General features: G+C 39.9%; 3 protein-coding genes across 10 annotated transcripts in view; 2 read left to right on the top strand and 1 right to left on the bottom strand.

Annotated features, from left to right (window-relative positions):
• Window positions 1–439: 439 nt before the first annotated feature.
• tmem72 (transmembrane protein 72) lies at window positions 440–9,331 on the top strand. Of its 2 annotated transcripts, none has more exons than XM_025060831.1 (5): window positions 440–698; window positions 6,329–6,395; window positions 7,080–7,199; window positions 7,354–7,493; window positions 7,678–9,331. In XM_025060831.1, exons 3-5 carry the CDS (start codon window positions 7,114–7,116, stop codon window positions 8,094–8,096), a joined length of 645 nt encoding a protein of 214 aa, XP_024916599.1. In that variant the 5' UTR covers window positions 440–698; window positions 6,329–6,395; window positions 7,080–7,113; the 3' UTR covers window positions 8,097–9,331. The 2 variants fall into 2 exon arrangements, with proteins under 2 accessions (XP_024916599.1, XP_008320165.1); XM_008321943.3 differs by lacking the exon at window positions 440–698 and adding an exon at window positions 3,146–4,054 and having other exon boundaries at window positions 7,128–7,199.
• The window catches only part of rassf4a (Ras association domain family member 4a), a 20,829-nt gene continuing 8,103 nt past the window's right edge, over window positions 7,896–20,621 (top strand). Inside the window, exons 1-5 of one of the 7 annotated variants that reach the window (XM_025060827.1) lie at window positions 7,896–7,995; window positions 9,437–9,498; window positions 15,853–15,963; window positions 17,678–17,743; window positions 17,910–17,985. In XM_025060827.1, the coding sequence (XP_024916595.1) occupies window positions 17,691–17,743; window positions 17,910–17,985 (129 nt within the window). In that variant the 5' untranslated portion in view covers window positions 7,896–7,995; window positions 9,437–9,498; window positions 15,853–15,963; window positions 17,678–17,690. The other 6 variants (XM_025060825.1, XM_025060828.1, XM_025060824.1 and 3 more) reach the window with 6 other exon arrangements.
• On the bottom strand, window positions 14,722–16,016 carry LOC107989358 (C-X-C motif chemokine 9). The gene is made up of 4 exons (XM_017037512.2): window positions 15,897–16,016; window positions 15,583–15,712; window positions 15,408–15,491; window positions 14,722–15,214 (listed from the first exon to the last, which is right to left on the bottom strand). The coding sequence occupies exons 1-4, from the start codon at window positions 15,961–15,963 to the stop codon at window positions 15,082–15,084; spliced, it is 414 nt and encodes a 137-aa protein (XP_016893001.1). The 5' UTR covers window positions 15,964–16,016; the 3' UTR covers window positions 14,722–15,081.

The raw sequence follows: 20,621 nt of genomic DNA, 5'->3' as shown, positions 1-20,621 counted from the left end.
AGAATATTTTAGTCACTGTTAGTGATTTCAAAGGTGTGGTAAGTTCAATAAGAAGTAGGTGTGAGTACTTTGACCAAACCATGTGTGAAGATTTTCAAATCTGATATCAACTAGGGAGAAAAAACACAGAATTTATGTACCATGGAGAAAAGTGGTTTTGATAGTCGACACTTTACCACCTCGTAATAAAAATATATAATCTGCACAGGGAGTCTGACATTAAACAGACCAATGTTACACATCCTCTCTGTCTTCCCATCCACATTCCTTCATGATTCATATCTGTTTCACAACTGCTAACTTTCCCCTCTGCTTCCTATATCTGGGCTTCATCTCTGGATGGATTCTCCAACCCCCATCTTAAAAAAAAGGGATTCAAGCCCAAGAGAGAAAAATATATATGGAAAAAAATGACCATGTTATTAATATGATGTCACACCACCTTTGCTCCACTAGAGGGCTCTCCATTTAGCACTGTCGTGGTGAGGGAGTTAGTGCCAAGAAAACAACTTAAAATACTGACTTAAACTCAGGTTTTACCGTAATCTGTGGGACGTAAACATTCACTTTTCGGCTTCTGCCTTTATAGGAAGTGATAATGTGGACGGATGAAGCGGCAGTGGAGCTGTTTTTACTGGTTCTGACAAGCACCACACTGGACTGAGCGGACGGAGTCGAGGGCGGGAAGAAGAGAGAAGGTAGGAGGACAAACTGTCATGTCCGTGGGCTCTGACTATTGAAAGGAGGGGTGTGTGCTGATGGTAATAGGAGGAGGAGAAGGCAAAGTGAGTGGGTGAACAGGAGCGAAAAGTCAGTGAGAGATTGTGGGAGCAGGTGAAATCAGGCGTGACACATGTACGTCGTGTGTCTGGACAGACCACATGAAACTAATGAAGCTTTGTTTATGCTGTACCTTTAGATTTACACTCTCACCACCAGCAATCAGTAAAAACGACTATATATTCATGACGTGATACTCCAAATGTACAGTATACCTCTGCCGTGACCCCTTTCACACCACACACTAAGTACACTACACTAAGTACAGTATACCTCTGCCGTGACCCCTTCACACCACACACTAAGTCATTATCACCGGGTAACTTTTATTTTTCATGTCGCCCTGGGGGTTACAAGCGTCAAATTAAACCAAACACACAGCTCATGTTGGTGTTGCACAGAAAACACATTCCTGCCGCTCATCTGTGTTTGGTTTGAGGGAAATAGTGAAGTGTAGAGTAAACATACATGTGATTTAATTAGGATTCATCTGACTGTAATCAGTCAGTTCACTCAAAGTGGGTGGTCAGATGGTGGCGTTCTCGTGTCGTTTTTCCTCAGTCACACGTGGCTGTAGTAAATGACTCTATGACTAATTGACTGTATGACTGAGTGACTGAATGACTGGCTGCAGCCTGATGCTGGGCCAACTCATCATCACTGAGTGTGTTTTGATGCCGTTTGAACAAGGCTTGCAGAGCAAGAAATTCTCAATTCCAAACACATCTTCATAGGATTTACAAGTGAAGTTCACGCCATCCAGTGGCCAGAATTGGTTAGTCACCTGGTTCTGTACAGAACTGGCAACAGTATCACTGAAGTCACATAGGCATTTAACAAGGTGTCCGGTTTGTCAGCATAACCTTTTGGGGGCCTGAAATGCTGTTATGAACATTAACACTGTAACCATAACAACTGTGTAGATGTGGTGTGTGTTCAACTCATGTTCTGATAGCCAACATTTCTAAAGCTTCTGATCCCACATGGTCCAGGTGACTGCTGAGTCATCATTCCAGTTTGTGAATGAAACCTGTGTTTGCATGTGTCAGTCTGAGGCATGCTGGGAGGAGACAGTTTATTCCTTCTTTTAGGATAATAAATACAACAATACAATATCTGCAGAGTTACAGTGAGAACAGAAGCTTCTGCCTAATGACCCACAGCTTTTGTAAAATGTGGTCTGTTAAATATTCAAAACATAAACGACACAAATAGAATACAGAACATTGATTGGGCTCGACTGTAACTCAAAGGCAATTCCAGTTAATTCTGTAGATTAGTGCAAGCAGACATGACAGAAAACAATTGCCAAATTCAGTACAGTAACAGTAGTCTGTTATAGCAAACAATGGCTCCATAATTTTTTTTAAATTACTATAAAGATGATATTTTAACTAAGCTGTAAGTGAAGCCATTTGGTTTCATAGTGCAGCGTACAACAACAACACCAACAGTGAGATCTGGGTATCAGCCACCTCAGTACTGTGTGACGCACATGTTCAGCATATGCAGACACTGACATGAAGCATTGGTGTCAAACTCATTGAGGTAATTAATGGCAGGCAGGAATGTGGCGACAACAAATCTTAGTCCTGCATGAGGAAAACAAGACTTGCTTTTAGTCGTCATCATTAGCTGAGGCCTGAGGGGGGCACGGTCCAAAGAGTCATTTCTGTATGAAGATTTTCTACAAAAAATAATTGTAGAATCTGCAGTTTAAGCACAAAGAAGTACCGATTAAAACATAAGTGAAAAAATTCTGGAAATAAATGTGAAAAATCTACATATTTTGTCATTCATAACTATAACATTAATGTTTAGAATAAATAAAATGTTCCTGTACATTGGGCAGGAAGTTAAGGGTGCATTGGTTGTTTTTAGGAAGTCAAAAACTTTCTAGAAAACAATCAAATTTTATTTTTTGTTAACTGTTTGAAATAATTTTAAATTACACATCAGTAAAAATCTGTCTTGTTTGGACTTTTTCAACTCCCATACACTATACAGAACCAGGCCTGGAGTTGTAGTCTGGATGCTGAGCCGGAAACAAGTAGAACCTGTTGAAAAACACAGACGTGTCTTTGTTTGAGCTGTAAGGAGATTAATTCAGATTACTCTGGTCCTTACCAGGAGTCAGTGTGTGTTTGATCAGAGCAAGTGTGTGTTTGAGCAGTGTGTTTCTGACTGTTTCTGCCGGCTCCAGCCTGAACAGGATTACACACCTCAGCCAAACCTGCGTTAAAGTGATCATGTGGGACCGCGTTAATGCGTGTGAAAGTATGTCACAGCATCTGTGTTCACTCTTGACGTATGTCACAGCATCTGTGTTCACTCTTTTACATGGACTTTTACACTCTCGCATCCTGTGTTTCATAACACAATTCGCCACATAGTATTAGAGAGATATTTGAAAAGTAAAGGTTTTTGTAAGTGAACTTAGGATAAAATAATCAGTTAAGATTTCTGAACTTTGAAAATTTAAAACTAAAAACTAGAATGAACACAGAACACACAGGAGGCCTGGTTCCTAATAAAACCAGACCATGTGCTCTGATTGGGCCTCGGGCCAGACTTTAGACATTCCAGGCTGAATCATTTTAACTTGCTAATGAATGGATCTCCAACAGCTGCAAACGTAACCTACAAGGTTTAAACCCAATGCTAAATTTCTATAATCCACAAAACAAATTCAAATTACTCAAAGAGATATAACCACACCAAGTGTCAGTGTTTTCATGATCTGGAACATGATTAGTGTTCGTAGGCGTTTCTTCTCTGTTAGTTCCTCACTGGCAATTATTAACCAGCCGTAATGACACGAGTGATATTGAGACGGACCTTGAGTTGAGTCATTTCACCTTGACATAGGCAGTGGAATGTCGTAGAAGCTGAAACCAGTGTGTGTGTGTCTTTGTGCGTGCGTTTGTGTAAGCGCGTGTGAGAGATTAGCAGTTATTGGAGCAACAAGTCGCATTCCCTCACAAACATTTTTGTGCTGAACTCGTCGTCCTCTACATCATGTCACTGCTGGATAACCTGACTTTGTCTTTTTTTTTTACCTTTCACAGCTGACAGCTGACTGTGTTTCTATCTATAATCTCACTCCAGTTCTGTCTCGGTCACATATATTTTAAATTGTTCTTGGAGGCAGTAAAGTGTTGCATTCTCACCCACTGACGCACAGAGGTATTCGGGGTCATGGGGAACTGGGAGAGTGTGTGGTGGACTGCAGTTCAATGCGCCTGCAGGATCCTTGGTGTTTCGACAGCAACAGGTAAAGTGTAAATACGAGCAAACATTGATGTTGTCACTAAATTACTAGAGAAACCTCACACTTGACACACGAGTAGACGTTGTGCTGAATCTGCAGTTAAATCAGAAAAACACAACACAGAGAACACAATCAGAGCCGGTACAAAGACAATAACTATACAATAAGTAAAATAATTTACGGAATTATTTGTTTTTTCCTAAGAACATTGGTTTATTAACATGTGATTTAAATTAAATTCATCTGGAGTTTTTTAACTATTGGTGACTTTCTTTTAATCAGGGATTTAACCATTAATCAACCATTTTGAAATGAGAGCAACAATCCAACATATAACTTGTTGTAATGGCTGCAGCTTTGCAGGTTTTTACACAGCTCTAGGTGTTTTTCCCCCTTCTCCCAAAACCAAAAGCACATTTTTAAAGAAACAAAATTTCTGTCCTGAAACGAGGCAGAGAAAAGTTTAGACTTAAATGGAGGATGTGTCGAGAAATCACCTTGTCATTTATTCAAATAAAACTTTTTGGCTCGTTCTCATACGTTCAGAGGTGCTACGTTGGGAAACACTATTGAAAGTGAGAAACATTTCTTACTTTCCGGGCTAATAATTCTGTCAGCGACCTCTGCTCCGTTTCAGTATGAAGTGATGTCACCTCATGCTGTAAAACTGACATCTGATGCTTTTAAATTCTTCTCTGTCCCCATCAATTTCTGAATCTCCCCGTGCAGTTTGTACAACGTCAACTATTTCAGGACCATGAGAAGCTCTCCTGCAGAGACGTACCGTTGTATTCCATCAACCTGAAACTTCAGAGCCTCAGGTTCTAACTGTATTAGTGACTTCTAAGAAAACCAAACCATCTCCTGGCTGATTTATGGAACATTAAAAAAAAACGACCAACCAAAGAAACCTTGTGATGATTTTCTTCTTCTTCTTCTCGTACGCAGAGACACGTCAAACAGCCATCTTTTTGCCACATTAAATCATTGTCAGGGTTATAACTTTTGGTTGCTGCCACTTAAAAAAAAAAAAGTTCAACCTGTGTCCACTTAAATTCAAACAGCTGCATTCAGGGAGCATTTCGTCAGAATGAGCAGAGCATGTGACCCACGATGCACCAATCAGGTGTCAGTATCAAGCTGGTTAATAGGCTCAGCAGCTCCACACATCTACAGCTTTATGTGTGTTATTCTGCAAAATATGTGTGTGTAGGTATGTTAATGAAATCTGTGTGTGTGTGTGTGTTCTATACCTGCACAGACATATAGGAAACATTGTAATGTATGTTACACCTATTTATCCCACTGTACTGTATATGCAGCTAATTATATGCTGTTAATATATGCGGTTAATTCCTGTCACACTCTACAAACGACCAGAAGCCATTGGGCTACGGTTGCTCTGATTCCCCCCTGGTGCAGATCCTATCTCTGAATTTCTGGTAAGCTAGCTGGAGAAATTGCTTCCATGTGTTGAGTTGTGATCACGGACCACTTCACAGCCTCTCTCACCTCTCTGCCACTCTCTACCTCACAGTTAAAGGGCTGCTTCCTGAAGCTAGGTTCTGTGGGTAATTTTAATCACACTCAGGTGACTGGACTTGGTTTTTACTTCATTCATTCTTCAAGGTTTGACACCCGTCGCACACTTGCAGAGTGAAGTGAAGCAGTTTAGATTTGGTCATTACTGAGCGGAAGGAGGCGTTGTTTGTATCTGTATGTTAAATAAACATCCAGCAAACTGCCGAACAAAAGGCTGGAAACAAGAGGAAAAACTGTCCACCTGAATCTGAGCCAAGGTCGAGACAAAGCAGTCAGAGACAGACTCAGTGTCAAAAATGAATGTCCTCTCTGAGTCATGAGGACATTGGAAAATAAGGACATGTAAGTCGTATTAATGTTTGTACAGCCTCCCAGACATCCACACAAATGTGGACAACATCTCTCTCCGAGTACACTTTTCATTTACTTTACTGTTGGCTGTAATGTTGAAAAAAAAGTTCAATACTTTGACCTGATGTGTAAATGCAATAAAATTTGGATCTAATAAAGGTACAAAATATTATTTTTAAATGTAATTGCAGCATTCAGGACCTTAGAAAGTCCTGAATGTCATTGATGTTCAGACTTTCATAAACTTCAAATGCTATTGAGAAGATGTGTCTGCAGTTAAAGAGAAAATTCTGAAGTCAGCCTGACATCTTGTGGACAAAATCTGACCTACAGCTCAAAAGAAAAGAAATAAACTATCTTAACTGTGTTTCTATTCCCCTTCAGTACTGTGCGCTGTGGGAGTGGAAACCTTACATCAGGGGGAGTTCAACAGCCTGGGTGTATACCTGCTGTAAGTACTCACAGTTGTCATATACTGTAATGTGCATCTAATCTATCGCAGCATTCTTGACATTGACCTTTTCGAGAGTGAAGTGGTGCAGAAACAAAATCCCGCCTGGATCCAAATGTGGTTTAAACTCCAGTGTGGCCCCGGGGCCTCTGGGAGAATAATGACAACTTTACATTTAGCTTTGTAATTGCTCACGGACATGGAGAAATGAAGCGAGGTGCAGAGTGCAGAGGAGAAGATAGTTCATCAGTAAAAGTTTTTTTTCTTTATCTCTGTGGCTCAAAGCCAAACTCCCACAGAGGAGTAGGAAAACCCCCTCCCATAGGAGACCAGAGTGACACCAGAGAGACAAAGAGGGTGAGGAAGGAGGGACACTTCACGAAGATTTTATTGTTGTCTTCAAAAATAATGATGATAACAACAATAATCCTTAATTTCCTCAAGGGAATTAACAATGTTGTATTTATCTTCAAGTTAATTTGCAGAGGTCATCTTCTTTAACATTAGAAAGACTGTGTTTTTACCGGGACTTAATGTGAAACCTTTTCAGCTTCAGCGCATTTTGAAGAGAATATATGATCCTATGTTTACAATAAACATTTGTCTGATGTTTAATGCATGTCAATAGACACCGGAGCAAGGAAGCTATGCATTTCCACAGACCATTAATGCTGATTTTATCAGTGAAAGCCTTGATGGTTTCACTGGGTTTACACTCATGTCTTCTCACAGTGTGGTGTCAGGTACCATCATGATGTTTGAGATGGCCTACTTTCTGGATGCGCTCTTGTTCATGTGCCTGCTGTAAGTACACAACGTTGACTGCGTCAATACTTTGAAGTATCTGAGACTCTGTCGGTGTGAATAAAAGTCAGAGTAACTAAATCAGTCGTCTGTCTGGCTGCGTGCTGACAAAGAGCCGTCTGCTTCCTGCTCTTCTTCCTCTTTATCCGTGCAGCTCTCCTCCAGGCGGGCAGCTCTGTCTGCTGTGGGGGAAAATGGCTCACATTGGAGGCTTCCATAAGTTCCTGTATTACTCCATCATGTCAGTGGTCTGCTTCCTGCACCCTGTGCTAGTGTGGCACGCAGTTATTCCAGGTACAGATGCAGTATTTATTGAAACACTCCTTTTTCCATGTTGTACATTTTAACTTAATATTTCATGACTGTTACTGTACAAAAAACAAGGAAACTGAGCGTCCGTAATACCAGAGGAAAAAAAACAACTAAATGATTGCTCCTTTGCTTTATACAAAGAACTGATCTTATCTCTTGATTCCAGGGACAATGCTGTTGGTGACGGCTTTACTAAACTTCATACTCAGCAAAAAAACAAAGAACAAGTCTCACAAAAAAGACCAGAGTCTTACGTCTGTCTGTGTCTCGGCAAGCACGGGCCCAGACAGAACCATCTCATTATCCCACATGTTAGCAGGAAAGAGAGGAGGGCAACTGGATCTCACAGCTACACACTGTAGACCTGGGCTTGAAGAAGGAGGAGAGAGCGTCCAGGCCATGCTGGAGCTGGAGCAGAGAGCAGCATCCACAGATACTGACAGAAAGAGGAGGTGGAAGGACAGGAGGCTGAGGATCTTCAAAGGTAAAGAGGAGCCCGTGGAGAGAGAGATGGAGGAGATGGACGGCTGCTGTGAGCCAGAGCCAGACACCACCTCCGACACTGCACCGATGATAACTGACTGAGAGACCCTCAGTGCACAGATGAAGCTTTCTGATATCACTGTATAGACTGGATATAAATAACTGGAGCTGCACCGACCTTTATTTACATGTAAATGAGTGAAATGTCTGCCACAAAAAGACTTATTTACAGTTTATCTATTCATTATCCAGGCTGTCAGTGTAGAGGTTGTACAAACAGTTTTATGTTGTTTGGTTTATTTTAGTTTAATGTTTTTTTAAATAAAAAATGAAGGAATATTTTTAATAAAAAAACCATTAATATAATAATTTACCTAGAAAAAAAACATTAGGGCCACTGGAAGCCTATGGCAGTGTTTTTATCAACAGCCAAGCTGCCCTCTGCCTCTGTTCTTACTTTTAGCAGAGAAAATTGGCTAGAAGTGTTGACCAGTCCTAAAGGAGTCTGTACACTAGGTGGCAGTATTGCATCTAAAAGATTGCAGAGTTGCTGTTAAACTCAGAGAAGAAAGATAGAATCCTGATTATTAACTCTTAAAATCTGTTCTTAAAACTGCCATAAAACATGTTTTAAATGTGATTAAATTTTCTTCTTCTAATTATGTTTTTTCACATTGCTGAACTGATCATAGTGCCCCCTGCTGGGGATTAATTCCTACATTTGACATTTATTTGATCTTTAGCTTTGTATACTATATCTTTGATAATCCTAATCTTTTGAATAACATATTATATAATTTTGTAACATGTTTTGTTTAATGGCAAGAAATCTAATTATTTGCCCTTCATTGTGGGGGGTGTGGGTGCTTTATAACTATCAATACCATTCTGTTCAGTGCCTCATGCATTATTTATAAAGTGAAAAATTAGATCAAGTGTTTCACTTCATGCAGCATCATAAGAATTCGGTACGTAAGTGAAGCGGAGCAGACTGTTTGAGCTGCTGCAGGTGCATGTGTCAGACGCTCTCAAGTCTCCTCATTGTGTTGTTTGTCGTGTGTGTTTGGTGGCCATGGAGACAGAGCTCTGGGAGGAGTGGTGGTGTGATTATGGAGATGAGAGCAACATCACTTCACCCGCCGACGTGCTATGTTTCAGTGAATGTTCCACCAGTGCAGATGTACTTGAGTCAAATTCTCCTCTTTGGCTTCGCATAGTTTTACTGCTGTTACTGAAAAAAAGTTTTATTAAATAAAGGAAAAATCCAAAATGTATTCTACTCTCAATGTCACATAAAGGTCATAAAAAAGTGTTGATGTCCTAGAGGAATGACCACATGAACCTACCTAGTTATTTAACTTACAAATGTACATATATATATATATATATATATATATATATATGCTTATATATAATTGCTTTTTTGTTTTTGTTTTTTCCAGATAATTCTCTGCAGTAACATCATCCCAAAGCTCATGGCTTCTTCTTGCTGCTCCTCGTTCAGGTAATTCAAAACAGTTTACTTAAATGTACTTAAACAAGATCTTCTACACTGCAAATAATAAATGAGTGGGTTAGAAACCAGAGAAACCAGTTTATAATGTGCAAGTACTACAAACCTGTCATCCAGTTCATCTTTCATCTCTTGGTTTAAAAAAAAAAACACTTCATGTGATATCATTTACACACATCCTCTCACTTTAGAGGTCAAAAATCTAGAGAGTTTTTTTCCCCATCAAAACACAGACACCCTGAGAAGCACACACACACACACACACACACACACTGTACATGCAGTTCAATCCACAGTCCTTTGTTCCTGCAGGTACAGTGTAGCCTACAGCTGTGTTATCTTAAAAGGCAATCTCTTTGCATCATCAAAGCTGAGAAGAAAATCAATATTAAGTGAAAGCCTCATTCGTCACACAGTACCTCAGTGAGACCTGCAGGGTGCAGACAGCAGACACTTCCACCTAAACACTCTGTGGGTAAATACAACTGGGTTATTCTCTATATTTAGAAAAGGCCAAATCCGACACAGCTGCATGCTGTCCTCTTTTCTGTCCTTCTCTTCTGTTTGGGTTAAGCACAACTGACCAAAGCATGTGAGTAGCCAGAGGGCAGATGCTGCTGTGGGTTGTTTTGTTTTTTGTTTTTTTTGAGGACAGAAAGTCTTTTATTTGAGCAAGGCAGCATACTGGGTCATAGTCGGGGCGGCATTGTGCTGTTCACAAAAAGATTATCTGATCAATTAGCTGAATGACCCAGTAAGAAGCAGACGAGGGGCAGGAACTTCACTGTGTGTGTGTGTGTGTGTGTGTGTGTGTGTTGCCTCCAGACCTTATTAAGAATAAAGTCTCACCTACTGTTTATACTTGTATCCTGTGGAATGAGTTGTTCTCAGTGAGGAAGTCATTCAGCTGCTGGAAAAAAACGTACTTCCTCTTTGCACGATCACTCATAAATCCTGCTATCACACACACAAAGAGGGACAAAGACTTACAAAGTGTGTTTCCACCATACAATAGTTTCCTATATGGTAGGTCCAGACTTTAAAAACAGGATGGGTGAAATAAATCATTCCGGGGGCTTTTCTTTTTCTGCTCAAGTGGAAAAACAGGGATGGGTGTTTTTGATAGACGGATTTGTCTCTAAAGTTATGGCACAGACCCAATAAACACTTAACAGTGGCAGAGTGATCTACAGATGTAGCGTCTGGCTGTTCACCTCAACAATGCAGCTACAAAAAAAGGCTAATGTTATACCAACTTGTCACATTAACTTGGTGGTAAATTATGTAGAGATAAATTTACAACATTCTTGTCTCAGATGGTCTCAAAAGCTGTTTCTGTTCCACTTGTATAATTTAAAAGCCCTGTGAACTGTACTGTTCAAATATATATATTAGTCTATATCAAGAACCCATTTTATATAAAAATGAAATTTGGACCAAATAGGTCACTGAAAACTGCAACAAAAATGTCTTTTTAAAAATGACACATAATCAACATTAAAATATTATTGTAAGTCATTGTAGAAGTAACTCTAATGAGGAGATCCTGATTAAATGCCCAGAAGAACGTAGTTCCGACGCCCAGTGGCCACTAGAGTCACTGATTGGCTGAGTGCGTCAGCGCTCGTCTCTGATTGGTTTAGCCTGCTGTCAATTTTATACCCGGCTATGGACGCCACAAGAAGGCAGTAAGATAATGAGAGATAAGCGGGATCTTGGGCGAGCGGTAGAAGAAAGCAGAGAGACGCGCTCTGCTCGGCTATGGTAAGAAACAAAGTCACTTCATTTACAGCAGATTATTTATATTGTTTTTATCGAAACAACCGACGTCTTTTAGAGGTTACCGCTCGTACAACAATGACGTGACGTGCAGTGGTGCTGAAGTTGGACACAGATCCCAAACGGTAACAGTTATGCGGGATTGTTGATTTTTGCTGATCTAACGGGACGGGTAATATCCCGGAAAGTGTTTTCTTTTTAATAATATTTCTTCAGTTTGGTCATGGATGAAATATGGATGTATTTTCTTTCGGTTTGCGGAATTTGGTGCTCTGTAGATATTTTACGCACAGAGATGGTTCGTCTGGAGGCGCAGCTCCCGGTGTAGGTGCAATAATTGAACACCAATGTCGCTATGATCAAACCAATCATCAAGGTTGCAGAGAATGTTCTTTGTCCACCTTCATAGTATGTGTGTGGAATTGAGGAGAGGAGAGGATCACCTCCCCCCCAAAAGTGACCACCCAATGGCTTTACAGGGCTCCGTGCATTTGATCCATTTAGCGCGCAGCCATGTGTGGAGTAGATGAATAATTCATAATTATTGTGACAGACTGGGATTCTTTAAGTTATGGAATATTTATCCAGCCATTATTGTGTATAAATATGCATGAGAGACGGACTGACCATCTCTTTAAGCACCTGCCTTGTCAGCAGTTTTATGGTGGGAAATGGAGGTCCAAACAGAGGTCACTGCCTCAGTGGTTAAGTAATTGAATTATTTAAAATGGGTATGGATTCAGGGGCTGCAGACCAGTGGGCTTGACATCAGAACGCTAACGTATGGGCCTCAGATTGTACAACTAATGTGCTCAAAATATTGTTTCAAGTGCAATGCCACATGATTCAACTAGGTGTTTAGTTGAATCTCTACATGTCCATATGCAGTTAGCATCATGCATGAGCAGTGTGTGCTCTAGGTGCTCTCCTTGTGTGCGACTGTGAACTTGTATAGCTGTGTATCGTGCAATTGCATACAAATCACCCTTGTAAGTCACTTTAGATAAAACTGTCTGCTAAATGTATAAATATAAATATAAATATACGATTTCTCTATTAATCCTCACCTAAAAATCAAAATTCTCAGAAACTGGAACGGTAGACATCTGTCAATCATGTGGATTTCCTGCTGGGGAAAAAAACTGAAAGTGAGTCTTTGGACTCTTCAGTTGGCAAAATAGATGAGAATAGCTTATCATTATTAAACCCTCATCTCTGTATTTGACCCACATGCTGGCACTTCCATGATTCCCACATGTAACCTGTAGAGACTAATTATGAGATCCTTCTTTTTGGCCTACTTTGCTGCAGCACAGATGTTGTCAAATGACTTCAAATATTGTACCGTATTCCATACTAAGTATTGTGGTTTTTCCAGAATATATAACTGTATTACTGTATGTAAGAGTTTCTAATGAAAGGACAAATATCCAGTTCTGCTTCTCATTAAGAACTGTGACCTGAATGAAAGACTGTACTTCCCACTGATAGACAGTCAGACTTCTGTATGTATGCATCAGTACTGACCACTCTTGTTTCCCTGTTTTTGTGGTGACTGTTACTGCTCATGCAAGCATTTTATCTGCCTATTTCCCAACTGTCTTGCATTTTGGGAATCACTTCTTTATCACACGAGCACATGTATAGTGACGTATCTTTGAAAGCAGTGAGAAATCCAACTATCTGCTCGACGTAAATACTAATTTACAATTTATCAGTAACCTCTTCTGTGTGAGGTGGTTAAAGAAATTAGTTTTTTTCTGACTCTGGTTTTAATACATCCTTTAGACGCTAGATGGCACCATTGTAACAAAACTGTTGAGGTACACTTGTATTCAGAGCGCAGGTTGCTTGAAGGGAAACTTTACAAGACACTAGTATGACGTGCTGTGAGATACAACTTGCAGATAATGGCAATTTTTGGAAAGGTGAAGATGTGAAGCTGGGATGTGAGCAACCACGGGATAAGGAGTAGCTGAAGGGAGAGCTGAATTTGGAGATAAACAGTTTTTGGACAAAGTATGTTGGAGATGGATCAGTTAGCAGGGAGGGTGAGGGGAAGACCACAGAGAAGAGTTATGGATGTAGTAAAGAAAGACATTATTATGGTGAAGGCATGGGATTGAGATGGAGGCAGACGATCTGAAACAGACACTCCCAAAGTCTTTAGTTTTAATGAATTTGAGATTAATGTTTTATTTTAATGTAAAAAAAAAAAATTGGTATTTATTGCAAAGTATACACATACAATTTAAAGCTGTATATATTGGTGTACTAAAATTCAGTTAAATTTAAAAAATGTTATTATTATTTTAACAGAAAATCAGAATAACTGCATGTAGATCTAGAACACTTGGCAAGTTCCTTTAAAACTATTTTGAAGCCATTGTCCTCACCAGTATTTTTGGGTCTTAAGTCCCTCGCAATCCTTTTGACCATTGTTTTAGTCAGCTTGACTTGACCCACTGACCTGCACCTGCCGGGTTAGTCAAAGGCAAGCTGGGCATTTGAACTCCAGTTAAAGCCTCCACAAATGCATGCTGGGTGTTGGTGAGGTATTAAAGCCTGAGGTGCTTCTTGAAACCAAAACTCTCTCCTGTAGTGTGTGCAAATGACAACAGCAGCAACACTACATTTACAGTGGATTTTCTGTGTAATATGGAAGAGTGATTTTATGGTTGTATGTAGTTAAACATCTTATCTAATGGTTGTTGGCACAAACTCTTAGATGTAATTATTTTACAACCTATAAAATAGACAGAAGTCATATTGGCCACAGAGCAGATGAATGTTCTTCAAAGTCTCCTGTATTTGGACCTGATTGTGCCTGTGACAAAGGCCGTCTTTGTCCTCAGTTTACTTTCACTTTTCATTCTGGGCTGTCAAGCATTGAGCAACCACATCTAATCTGTTCTGGAAAAATGACATGTTGGCACATGTCTTGTTATTCACCTTCTATTACCCATTAAGGTGTGTTTGAAGGTGTTTTCTCTTTTTTCACTTTGTTTTAGTGACAGACACAGTGGAGCTGCAATTTCACTTGCTTTAGAGAAAATCGGCTGTATGTTCTGATAAACGATGATGAATCATCACTTTCAGCAGTCTGCCTGAAGGTGTAATGTCACCAGTGCAACTTCAGGTTATAGTCTGTTTACCAAAAGCAATGACAATTACAAAAATTAGTGTTTTGTCACATGTTTGTGATCTCATCTTGTTCATTTATGTAACTGAGACCAGTTTTGTGCAGCATTCTGTGCAGTATTGTGAGTGAAGTGTTTGTTTTATGGTGGGTAGCACTGACTCACATCCTGTGGTTTATTAACCCGGGCCTGGACTGTGGGTTCAGTGACCTCTGTATCCTGCCTATGGAGAGAGATCATCTTTCCTTTCCTTCTATTCTGAAGCAGTCACAAACAGAAGATCACACAGGACCGCTCTGTTGTTCAGATATATTTATTGTAAAAAAAACATTGACATTTTTATATATATAAAAAATAAATAACCAACAGAAAGTAAGAATTCTCTTGTCCAGCTGCCTCCACAAAACTACGTAGAAACTACTGTTCTCATTTTCTATTGCTATAAAGACATTTGTATGACTTAGGTCAAGCCACCAGGGCTTGTCTTGAGCAGTAAAGAACCCCGTGGCCCCACAGTCTTTCTGGACGTCTGAGGTTTGAAATATAAAAAAATGCAGCTCCTGTTGCTGCTGCCCAGGAGTCCAAGAGCCGGTCCAACAATCAGCTTGTCCACACCTCTCTCCATGCACAAGATTCAGATCAGGGTGAGTGACTTTTAAGAATGTGAAGATGAGGCTCTCTTAGTGTGACCCCTGATCCTTTGTCGTGAACGCAGGTTTTTGCCTCCTCTCCCTCTCCTCCTTTTCCTCCTCAGGCACACTTTCACATCACGACCCAAATCTTGAGCTCTAAAAAAAAGCAAAACACAGAAGTTTCAGCTGAGGTGAGCAGAATGGCTGAAAGCATGCAGCTCTTGTTGAGGTGAACCAGTGTGGCAAAACCAGGAGCTTTGTTTGAACATGAACTGACTGTGATTTATGGGAAACAGTTAGGTTGGTGGGAAGCTCTAATGTAATGGTAAGAAAAATTTTTTTTTTTTACCTTTTCCAGCAGCGGACTAGCTGTTTCCCCAACAATTCTTCTGGATCCAGACACACTAGTCTGTCGTTACTCTTCAGTTTCACTCTGAAAAACAGTAAAGCCACAGTTAAGTCACGTGGATGTGTGTGTGGATGAGTGTTTGCGTGTGTGTCAGTTGGAGGTCTGCAGTACTCACATCACTGTCACTTTGCTGCAACTTGGGCTTTTGCTGTGGACGATGAGCTCCTTCAGCTGCCCTCTGACCCCTTGTTGTGTCTCCGGACACAAGCATCTTCCCGGCACAAACGTGCTGCATGACTCCCTCACTGCACAGACAGATTTATGGGATTACATGTTAATCTGTTCCTGGCACTGGATTGGATTAAGTTACCACAGTTCCGCTTACTCAGACAATTGCACCAAAAAACTGACAGAAAATGTTTAAAAAAACAATCTTTCACTACAGGTAAAGAAGAGGAGACACAGGTGAAGAAACACACGGATTCTTACCTGTGATGAGAACACAGCACAGACACAGGAAGGCGAGCTGACAGACTGACAGACGGTGAAGCTTCATGTTAGTAACCAGAGCGTCAACACTGAGCCTTTGAGCCACATGTTGCTGTTTTATACTCTGTTTTTAATGCTCCTCCCACACACTTTCAATGCTGGGCTTTCCAAACCTATTCCCAGAGGAAATTCCCTATGCCACTTTCTCTTTGAGTAATCCGGACACAGGAATCAGCATGAAGGGATCAGGGACAACTTTGTTGCACTTTTGTTTTAAAAAAAGTATGACATAGGTCTCTCTTTTAGTCTGTTTTATTTCAGTAGGTTGAGAAGATGAGCAGTGTCGGACTGATGTACAAACTGGTCAGTATTTAACCAGTGAAGTACGATATAATATGATCATTTATTAATGACTTATTCATTAGCAGCTGCAGGCAGAAAGGAGTTATCCTTGAATGTGACATTGAAGACACAGCGTTGGTTTCCTGTCTTTGTCACAATGACAATTCTGTTTCCCCGATATTGGCTTTGTGACAACAAAAAAAACCATGTGATTTCTCCTAATTCAGAGTCTTTATTTTTACCCAGGTCAGGAATGTGAGAGAAACATCCGCACTTGTGTTTCTTTTCCATTGGACTCCTGGAATACTGTCTGGAATCTTTCATAAAAAAATGATAATTTTTACATTTACAAACCTTCACATGGCTGTGGCTCAGTTGGTGTGTTGTTGGTGTGCTGTGCTCACAGCTGCAGGCTGATGTGTCCCACTAATATACTGGTCCCAACCCTGGGGGATTACAGTACATGCATATAGGTGATGGGGAATATGGGTTGAGGGAGGGCGGTGTCGTATTATATTATCCTTGGTTATGGGAAGTATACTGACTCTGCTATAACTGTGGGTTGTGGCAGTGTTTAGAATGAACCAATCATTGTAAACCCGGTTCAACGCCGTAGTCAGAACGTCTGTATTGAATTTAAATGAAGTCCAGCTGTTGTAGTAGAAAGTTTTCCTTGTTGTTGAGTCGGTCCTACAGCCAGAGTTCAGGTCCTCCAGAAACTTATAAAACACAGGGAATGTAATTTGTTAAAGGTATTGCTGGGGAAAATGTAACAAAATAACTTTGGAGGCAATAAAAAAATAACAGTGCAGACGGACAATTAAAATAGGCTTGGGGTTGCACAAGAGTGGCAACACGAAAAGCCGGTGGAGAAGGTTCCAATTAAAGACCTGCAGATATTTCTGTTTATACCCTACATTATATAAAATTATTTATGTTACTCATTTATCTGAAGAAAAAAAACATAAATAGTTGTTTTAATTTACAAAAATGTGGAAATTAAATTAGAAAATATTATTTCATCAGCTCCAGTGCAAAACATTAATTCAACTTTTCAGAGTAAAAACATGTAAAAAAAAAAAACATCAACAGAAAAATTACAACATTTTGGAATTTTTCAGTCAAAGCCTGGACGGAAATTTAACCTAAACCTTGTGGTGTGAACTGAAAAAGAAATGTCCTCACAAACTGACTGGCAACTGTGAGAAAGAGTGGGTAAAAATATCTCCCTAAACTTAGTTGTTTAATGGTCTATATTCTTGTGCTTTTTTTGTTTGTTTGTTTGTTTTTTTTACTTGTCCCAGTTAGCTGTTCTGTTTTAGCTCCATGTATCTGATTAAAGCTAAAGTCCTGGCATTTTTGTAATATTTTTGAAATGCATCTTCAGTGTTGGTGAAACTTGTCATATTTATGTTCGGTTGAAATTCTTTCTGCTCCAGTTCCTCCTCCGTGATGGGTGAACCTCAGACCTTTGTGAAGCTGAGTGAAGAGAAGCTCATTCCAAAGTAAGTCTCTTCAGCTGCGTCACTGAATCCTAATTAGCTGCACCACTAAACACACAGACCAACAACATAACATGTGGTCACAGACAGTGTGTGTAACCTGTGGTCAGCTTGTATACAGTATATCCGCTGCTGTCAGAGATAATTTTCCGTTGTGGTTTACATCCAGGGCTGACATCTTGTCTCTGCTGCGGACCTACAACTGCTACCATGAGGGGAAAAACTTCCAGCTGAGGACACGAGAGGTAAGAATGTGACACCTGACAGGAGGGGGCGCTGGCACAAAAAAAAAAACAGGGCAAACACGGGCAGTAATTGGTGACACTTGCAGCCGTGTGTGGGTGTTGTACACAGAGTAGAGCTGGAACCAGTCCAGGATGGAGGGTAAATGATATTAAGAATTGTGGGTAGAAATATTATATATTTCTTTATATACTGAGTAAATACTTCATGATTTACTCAGTGTAAAAACTGCTGCTGTTCAAAATGGGCCATGATTGACGTCCTCTCCAACAGACCATATGGTCGACAAACCACATGAGCTCCCCTTCCCTTTAGAGAGAAAATAGAAAACCGAAGGGAGTCACACATTTTCAGACTTGTGCCCTCACCGCTGAGCCAGGCATTTGTACAATAAACCTTCGCTGCTGTGGCTTTGGTTCAAGAGTTTGGTCATTTCTTTGATAACTCCACTGATTCCATGGCTTGGAGTTTCCCATGTTTCCATGTTCTCCCTTTGTGTTGTGTTTTTTCAAGGATTTGACATTGTATATATGTGTATTTGTGTGTTTGTGTGTTTGTCTGGGGAACAGCAGGGTGGTCATAAGGCATCCATGTTTTCTTACTGTGGTCTCACTCTGGGAAAATCCCCCACAGACTGAGACCTGGTGCAGAAACATGTAGTGTAACATACACCCACACATACACATACACATACACATACACATACACATACACCATTCTCATCATGGTAAAGATGAAATGTACTTAACAATGAAAAAACAGCAGCTTGAACGTTTAAAGGATTAAAGACATAATTTGTCATCTTTTTATGAGTTTTACGAACACAGTGTCACATGGTCAAAATTGGGGGGAAGAAAAATACACTGTGTTATCGTCAAGGGTGAAATCATTTTTGACTCAATAACGTTTCTGTAAAGAAAAGTCACAGTATGTCGACTCCCCTTATTGATCTGATATGTAGTATCTCTGTGTAGGAAATAGCAGGCTCTTTACAGTAACAGTTGTGTAATCCTGCAGTACTTCTAATGAAACTAGTCAATATTTTACTCAGTCTGCTCGTCAATTATTAGACAACCTTGTTTGACACTTTGACATTTTATATTTCTCATTACAGACTATTTTGGAACAGGTTTTTTGACCCAGTATGATGTTAGAGTATATTATAAAGGTTTTATAATCATAGGACATTTTATTTCTTTCTTGAATATGAACAGTCTTGGGAGAGACTCAGGGTTATGTTTTATTGTAAATACATGTGTATAAGTGAAGATGTGAGAGATAAATTATGATTAAATTTTCTCATCGTTTCGTCAGATGTGGCACATTAACCTGCTGTGAGTCCACATTCTGATTATCTGGGAGATACTGTAGCGGAGAGTCATGCAACGATCAAAGACAAGTCTGTTCTTGTTCCACCTGTCGAAGCCTTCAGTCAAATTTATGTTACAAAACCATGTTAATCTGAATAGAAGAAAGAAAGAAGCTGCACTAATACTGTCCTTCATTTGTCAAATCCCAGTTTATTATCATTTGATTCCAGATTTTACCCTGTGGAATCTTGTGAGTTGTGAATTTTTTTTTAATGTAATCTATGTTTAAAAAAGGTATTTGTTGATTCATGACATGATCTTTCTGTGTTTCCCCACAAGACCAGTGGAATGACGCCTAGGTTAGTAAGGTCTGACTCATTAGATATTTTGTGGTACACATTCCTCAGACATCCTATGGTCAGAGACTGGCTGGACCACATTCAGGGGATTTATAGATGTGATATGTGTAATGTTTCAACATGGTGGAAAGGTGGTTAGTGCTCTTGTCTTACAGCAAGAAGTTCATCGGTTTGATTCCTGGTGGTCATATTAAGACCACATGTCTTATTATGGATGAAAATGGTTGTTTGATTTTATAGACTGTCCAGGGTCTCCCCTCCTCCCCCGCCTCTCAGAAGAAATTAAACATATATATATATATATATGATTTAGAAAGTATTTAATTTATAAAATGACTTTACTGTAACTTACTGAGTCAAGTCTGGAATGACTCATCAGATATTTTGTGGGAAACATTCCTCAAACATTTTCCAACCAACTGCTGGCTGGCTGACCACATGCAGGTGATGAAAGGATGTGTAATAAATGATTTTGACAAGGATCTCCTGTAAAATCTCGTAGTGATTATTGGATCGTTGGTGTCTAGGTGTGGATGATAACAGGTCTGCGTGTCCAAACCAAAGACAGTTGGCTGTGGTTTTATGGTTTGTTGTGAGATTTGTTTTTGTAATGACATCATGGTCACGGGTTGCAGGTCTCGGTCAGGTGGTGTGTGCTGCGTGGGAGGATATGTTAGTAAGGTGCTTTGTTGTCGAGGATCTGCAGCAATCAGTGTGAAATAACTTAGAGAACTTGCTCTAACGTGCTGAGTAGAACTACTTCTTCATGTATGACGCTGGTATTATTCCTGCTCAGTCAGCGGAGTAGCCTATTTACAGTATTTAAAAAGAGCAATTTAGCAAATAAGTGAAATTGACTGTAAACGTTAACGTTCACCTTGAAATAACTGCTCACTGTTGTCTCTTTCTACTCTTAAGGGGTTAAGAGACGAAATAAATCTGACAGATTTGGGTCAGTAGTCGGTGAAA

Source organism: Cynoglossus semilaevis, chromosome 12 (genome assembly GCF_000523025.1).
Source record: "Cynoglossus semilaevis isolate Cse_v1.0 chromosome 12, Cse_v1.0, whole genome shotgun sequence".
Taxonomy (NCBI): Eukaryota; Metazoa; Chordata; class Actinopteri; order Pleuronectiformes; family Cynoglossidae; genus Cynoglossus; species Cynoglossus semilaevis.
This window is presented reverse-complemented; position numbering and strand designations above follow the sequence as displayed.

Bases quoted from the DNA above. Each gene is read 5' to 3' on its own strand.
- tmem72 (XM_008321943.3), top strand. From the start codon at position 3,979: ATGGGGAACTGGGAGAGTGTGTGGTGGACTGCAGTTCAATGCGCCTGC. The intron at 4,055-6,328 runs GTAAAGTGTAAA...ATTCCCCTTCAG, and splicing joins TGGTGTTTCGACAGCAACAG to TACTGTGCGCTGTGGGAGTG. The intron at 6,396-7,127 runs GTAAGTACTCAC...GTCTTCTCACAG, and splicing joins AGCCTGGGTGTATACCTGCT to TGTGGTGTCAGGTACCATCA.
- LOC107989358 (XM_017037512.2), bottom strand. From the start codon at position 15,963: ATGAAGCTTCACCGTCTGTCAGTCTGTCAGCTCGCCTTCCTGTGTCTG. The intron at 15,713-15,896 runs GTAAGAATCCGT...CTGTCTGTGCAG, and splicing joins GTGCTGTGTTCTCATCACAG to TGAGGGAGTCATGCAGCACG. The intron at 15,215-15,407 runs GTAAAAAAAAAA...GCTTTTTTTTAG, and splicing joins CTAGTCCGCTGCTGGAAAAG to AGCTCAAGATTTGGGTCGTG.